At 37.2% G+C, this 5842-nt stretch overlaps 3 protein-coding genes across 4 annotated transcripts in view; 2 read left to right on the plus strand and 1 right to left on the minus strand.

Moving 5' to 3' along the window:
• Positions 1 to 1388, plus strand: part of LOC110037784 (BLOC-1-related complex subunit 8 homolog) — a 40199-nt gene extending 38811 nt beyond the window's left edge. Inside the window, exons 4-5 of one of the 2 annotated variants that reach the window (XM_020742494.1) lie at positions 816 to 1138; positions 1237 to 1388. In XM_020742494.1, coding sequence (XP_020598153.1) covers positions 816 to 1138; positions 1237 to 1244 — 331 coding nt within the window. In that variant the 3' untranslated portion in view covers positions 1245 to 1388. Of the gene's footprint in view, positions 1 to 815 lie in introns of both variants that reach the window. The other variant, XM_020742491.1, reaches the window with a different exon arrangement.
• Positions 1389 to 3668: 2280 nt separating this feature from the next.
• LOC110037786 (cytochrome P450 89A2-like) lies at positions 3669 to 5295 on the plus strand. The gene has a single exon (XM_020742496.1). It carries the CDS (start codon positions 3710 to 3712, stop codon positions 5243 to 5245), a length of 1536 nt encoding a protein of 511 aa, XP_020598155.1. The 5' UTR covers positions 3669 to 3709; the 3' UTR covers positions 5246 to 5295.
• A 36-nt stretch (positions 5296 to 5331) lies between these two features.
• Positions 5332 to 5842, minus strand: part of LOC110037785 (probable linoleate 9S-lipoxygenase 5) — a 6098-nt gene continuing 5587 nt past the window's right edge. Inside the window, exon 3 of the mRNA XM_020742495.1 lies at positions 5332 to 5342. Coding sequence (XP_020598154.1) covers positions 5332 to 5342 — 11 coding nt within the window. The remainder of the gene's footprint in view (positions 5343 to 5842) is intronic.

Here is a 5842-nt window from a genome sequence, read left to right on the forward strand (position 1 = left end):
TATATATATAATATATATAACCATCACACTAACATTTTAGGTTGAAAAAAACAGTTTCTCATAAAAGAAAACAATTGTAGAAATTAGGTAGATAGGGTTGTGAATTTAGCTCAAAGATCGTTAATCACTCGAAAATCGATTTGAATTTTAGCTTTTATCGAAATCGGATCGAAATAAACGAGCCGAGCTATGAACCAAAACTTTGGATCAAATTTTTTACATGGATCAACTTGATATGACTTGAGATCGGCTCGTATTATCTTTTTTTATAAAAATTATAATATTTGAGCTAGTATTTTTTGAATTAGAGCTGAGACGGCTTGAAATCGAATATAATGAGCCACGAGTCAATTTCGAGCCGCCTAGCTAACCCTAGCTTGGCTTGTAATCGAATCGTTAACAGCCCGCAAGCAATTCCCCAAACGGAGTTGTGGTGGTAGTCCGAAATATAAAGCAAATAGCATGCTGTCCAAAACACACCCTATATGTTATCAACAAAATCAAGATGATGAATCTTTAAGCTTATGAGACTAGTATCTCTTTTGTGAAGCTTATTGTAGACGACTCTTAGGGCAGTGGATGTGGTGTTTTGATTGTGGGTAAGATTGATATATGATTGCTGATTTGATCACTAGTGAATGAGTGGATGAACCCTATTAAAATGTTAAATCCTCCTAAACTTGTTAAGCATGCATGGTGGAGAAAGTTGAGTTTATGTTCAAGGTTAGAAAAATTTTTTTAAAACAAACCCTAAAATAAAAAATAATTATTTATTCAACCATGTGAAATGAAGAATTAGTAAACTGTGACTCCAGGCTAATCCAAACTCCAACCAGGAATCATCAGGCTGATAGCATCAACTCAAAAGCAGCTGTAGTTGCTTATGGTGACAAGTCCGGCCAACAAGAGGATGAAGGAAGCCGCGGCTACCTATCTTCTGTTCTTAATTCAGCTAAACAAAAGGCTGCAGGTTTTCGGCTGGCTCTGAACAATCATCCATCAAAAGTTGATCAACTTGTTCAGCCTTCATCTCAACCACCATTTGAATCAGATTCCTCCGCTCGATCTTCTACAGAAGCTGAGGAACTACCTGTGTCAAGCAGCCTGGAGATTGATTTAAAGCCATTGAACCCTTTAGGTTTTCATTGCTCGCTTGACTCTGAACTTTTGCATCCTTTGGAAGATTACAACAAATTTAAATATGAGAAAGAAGCTAAGTTTGAAGAGTGGCTGCAGGAAATTGAAGGGCATGACAAATTTCATACACCTGGTGATTGATATTGTCTTGGAGATGTACTTGGGACATTGCCTCTGGTAAGTGTATTCTTTTCTTGGGGCATTTACATCAACAGCACACAATTCATATATCTAACACCTCAAATGTCATATTAGCATGCATATCACTCAATTTTTTGACAATCACATAAAAAAAGACACATTTTCATGCATAGATTTATAACATTAAAATGTTATAAATATAAATATGAAATTTTGGGTATTAGATATGTAAATACATAAGAATTGTGTTATATGTATGTAAATTTTCCCTTTATTTTTTGATTTAGTTACAACAGTAAGAAGCAATTTTTTGTTATATATTTGTATTCTTGCGATATTCATGATAATAATCATCTGATATGTATCTAAATTTTCCTTATTTTTTTTTCTGTTTTATATGCAATAGTAAGAAGCAATTTCTTTTTGTTTTATATTTGTATTCTGCTGCTATATTTATCGCACCATGCAACATGAAGTTTATGCACATTAGCTACAATGCTTATATCTTCAATGAATAAAGTGCCAAAATAGTCTCTAACTATTTATATGTGGTCATTTTAGTCCAAGAGTTTATAGAATTGTCAAAATAATCAGGCTGTTTAAATTAACGCTAAAATAATCCTCTCATGGAGGACTTTAGAGTTTAATTTTAAAATGATTGGGGATTATTCTGATTTTTTATAAACTTTCGGACTAAAACGGCCCCATGAACTGTTTAAAAACTATACTCTTATTTTTTATTTTCTACTTGAAAGGCTTGTGCAATGAGTGACTCGTTTTAGATTGATCTTTACTCGTTTAAGGACAGAACAAGGTTTTGTATTTCTAAGGAAGTAGGAGGAAAATTGCGTGAGATATGATATCTGGATAAATTAGGAGTAAGAAGATAAAATAATATGATGTAGACGATAAATGCTCTAAAATTTATAAGTTCTTTAAGATTACGGGTTCAAATCCCCCATTGTGTAGCGTGTGGTACTTGAATATCAACACACCTAAGGATGGTCAGGGCTTGGTTAATAGCCTTCGACCATTCCTTTTTTTTTTATTAAAGAAAAAGAATAATATTGTACATAAAAATTGTCTCAGCATGAATCTTGAGGAAATTCAACGAATTGAAATATAAAAGGAAACATTCCAACGGGTTTCATTGACAAGAATCAAATGATACAATATCGTGATAGCCAAATGACAAAAACATCAAGCGACATCTCCTTTGGTCGAAACTCTGAGCCGACTGAATCGAAGGATATCAGAATGAAGGATGGAGCTTAATCCGTGAGACATTCATTCACAACCAGCTCTCCCAATGGATTTTGGAGTTTCACACAAAATGGCCAAACGCCCCTCATCTAATAAGGCCACTTCTCCAAGGACTCTCTGTCGAATTACGATGACACGCTCTTTATCCGACGACCCAGTTTATCCTGATAACAAGAGTGTCTCTTCCCGAGATTTTCTTTTGATAACCCAACTGACGACCATCCAGCCGATCTAAAGTTTCTGGTGGACAAAAGACTCCATCTGACCAAACAATAAGGTCATTGAGTCATAAAATTATAAATACGAAAACACCGAAGAATAACTTGTAACACCTCTTTTAAAGTGGTTATGAACACGAAAAGGTGCCAAAATAACTTATAATGCCTCTAGTAAACTGGGAGCAAGTATGTAATTGTATACTTGGTGCACACAAAATCTATAAATGGGCAGTCTTTTTTACAGTAAAAGACTGTTAATTCGTCATACTTAAACCAAAATAATAAAATAATACAACAATATGATACCAAGATAATACCCAATAACACCACATTAACACAAATCAATAAAACCAAAAACCTTATGACACCAATAATACAACAATAACACAAAGATAACACCCAATAACACCACATTAACACAAATTAACAACTCAACAGTTCTACAATCTCACCTCAATAAAACAAAAAAAAAATACATCTTCAAAAATAAATTAATAACAACAGAATAACTCAAATATAAATCACTAAAAACATCTACTGTAACACCAGATTAACTCAAGAATAATAGTGAATAACATCATTTCGAGCGCAGCTAAACTCACATCTGTTTCGAAGATCTCGCCCAATATTTTCAGAATACATCATCATCATTTTCGAGTCGAGAGAGACGTCCACTGATGCGATGCAAAATCCGAGCTGCCCAATACACACACAAATGAAAAGGTGACAAAATAAAGCCTATACACGACAAAATAAATCGTTTTCGAAGGATTGCGGCCGGGTAGCTCGTTAAGAAAAAGAGCTATTTCATATTTTTATCAGTGGGGCTCTTAGTTTTTATTGACGATCAACCTAAATTTAGGTCGGCGACCCAATATTTTTTCTGCCACTAGGCTTCACCTTAAAAGCTACCCGAAGTGTAAGAAATCTAAGAAAGAGAAGTGGCACTCATGGAAGAAGCCTTGTCCCTAACAATCCTTATCCCAGTCTTCTTCACCGCCATAATCTCCTTCCTCCTCTTACCATCTCATAAGAAACGCTCTCTCCCTCCCGGGCCCCCTTCCATCCCCATTCTCGGCAGCCTTCTATGGCTGCGACACCCCACTTCGCTCTCCAACTTAGAAACCATCATCAGAAACCTCCGTTCTCAACTCGGTCCCATCATCACCCTCCGCTTCGGTTCCCAACCCTACATCTTCATCGCCGACCGCTCTCTCGCCCACAGAGCTCTAGTCGAGCTCGGCGCCTCCTTCTCCTCCCGCCCTCCGCCTCTTCCCTCCAGCCCCTTTCTTAATGCCCGCATCTCAACCATCACCTCTTCCCCTTACGGAGACCACTGGCGTCTCCTCCGCCGCAACCTTACCTCCGAGATCCTTAACCCAACAAAGATCCGTCTTTTTGCTGATGGACGCCGTTGGGTCCTCAACCTTCTTATCCGCGATCTCCAAACCAAGGCTGAACAATCTCCTCAAGGCGCTGTGGTTCCCATGGAAAGCTTCCAGTTAGCCATGTTTGGCCTCTTGGTCCTCATGTGCTTTGGAGAGAAGCTTGATGAGCAGGCTATAAAGGAGATTGAAACATCACAGAGAGAGCTCCTCCTTCATTCGGGTAAGAAGTTGCTAGTCTTTGCTTTTGTTCCTAAATTACTCTCGAGATCTATGTTCCAAGGGAGGTTGAGGACTGTGGAACGGTTAAGGCAGAAGCAGAGGGACCTCTTCCTCCCGTTGATAAGAGCTCGCAGAGAGAATCAGAAGCAGGGCGGGGAAGAAAGATTCGTTTACTCGTATGTGGATTCTCTCCTTGACATTACTGTGCCAGAGGAAGGGGTAAGCAAACTCACTGACAATGAAATCATAAATCTGTGTTCGGAATTCCTTATCGCTGGAACAGATACAACAGCTACTGCGCTGCAGTGGACTATGGCGGAGATAGTAGCGCGGAGTGACGTGCAGGCGAAGCTGGTGAAGGAACTAGAGGCTCTAAATGGAGAAGAGCTCAAAGAGGAAGATTTGCAGAAGCTGCCTTATCTGAAGGCAGTGGTGTTGGAAGGCCTGCGCCGCCACCCGCCGGTGCATTTCGTGGTGCCGCACTCGGTGGTCAATGATGTCGAATTTGAAGGATATCTTATACCCAAGAACACATCGATTAACTTTAATGTGGCGGACTTGGGTTGGGATGAGAAGGTGTGGAAAGAGCCCATGGAGTTCAAGCCGGAGAGATTCATGGCCGGAGGGGATGGAGAAGGGGTGGATATTACCGGGAGCAGGGAGATAAAGATGATGCCTTTTGGGGTAGGGAGGAGGATTTGCCCTGCGGTTGGGCTCGCCATGCTTCACCTTGAGTACTTCATAGCAAATCTGGTGCGGGAGTTCCAGTGGGATGCTGTGGAGGGAGAGGAGATTGATTTTACTGAGACGACTGTATTTACAATAGCGATGAAGAAGCCTCTGCGAGCTCGGATTACCCAGAGAAGGAAGGCTTATTAAGCTTTTGTGTTCTTTTTACAATGTTGTCATGTGGGCATGAAAAAATTATTCCATCCCCAGTTTTGATGGGGTTTTATATCAGAACTTCAATCAGAATCTGTTACGTATATGATGATAAAATGTTTTATTTTTTTTATTAAAAATTTAAGTTTATGGGGTTGAAAAATTCTCTTAAAAACTTAAAATTTTATTTGTTCTCAAATGTATTTCAAATAAATTTAATTTTGATTTGAAAAAAATGATTATAAAAATGATTATGTATATGAAGTTTGAAGAAAATTGATCATGTATATGATGTTATATTATGAAAGTAAAATTTTAATATAAAAATGAGTAAGAGAATTCAGTTAAAATTTATAGTAATGAAAAAAAACTTAAAGTTAAAAAATGAAAAAAAACTTAAAGAATGAAAAAAAACTTAAAGTTAAAAATTTTTAGTGTGAAAAATGCTAAATATAGTGTAACTAACTTTAGTAGGAAAAATTTAAAAAAAAAATTATAAGATTTAGATTTTTATTTTAAAAACATAAATTTATTTTATTTAAATTAATTATCAAAATTATTATTATGTTTTTAAGTGAAAGAAAAATATCAATT

This window comes from Phalaenopsis equestris, unplaced genomic scaffold (genome assembly GCF_001263595.1).
Source record: "Phalaenopsis equestris unplaced genomic scaffold, ASM126359v1 Scaffold225027, whole genome shotgun sequence".
Lineage (NCBI taxonomy): Eukaryota > Viridiplantae > Streptophyta > Magnoliopsida > Asparagales > Orchidaceae > Phalaenopsis > Phalaenopsis equestris.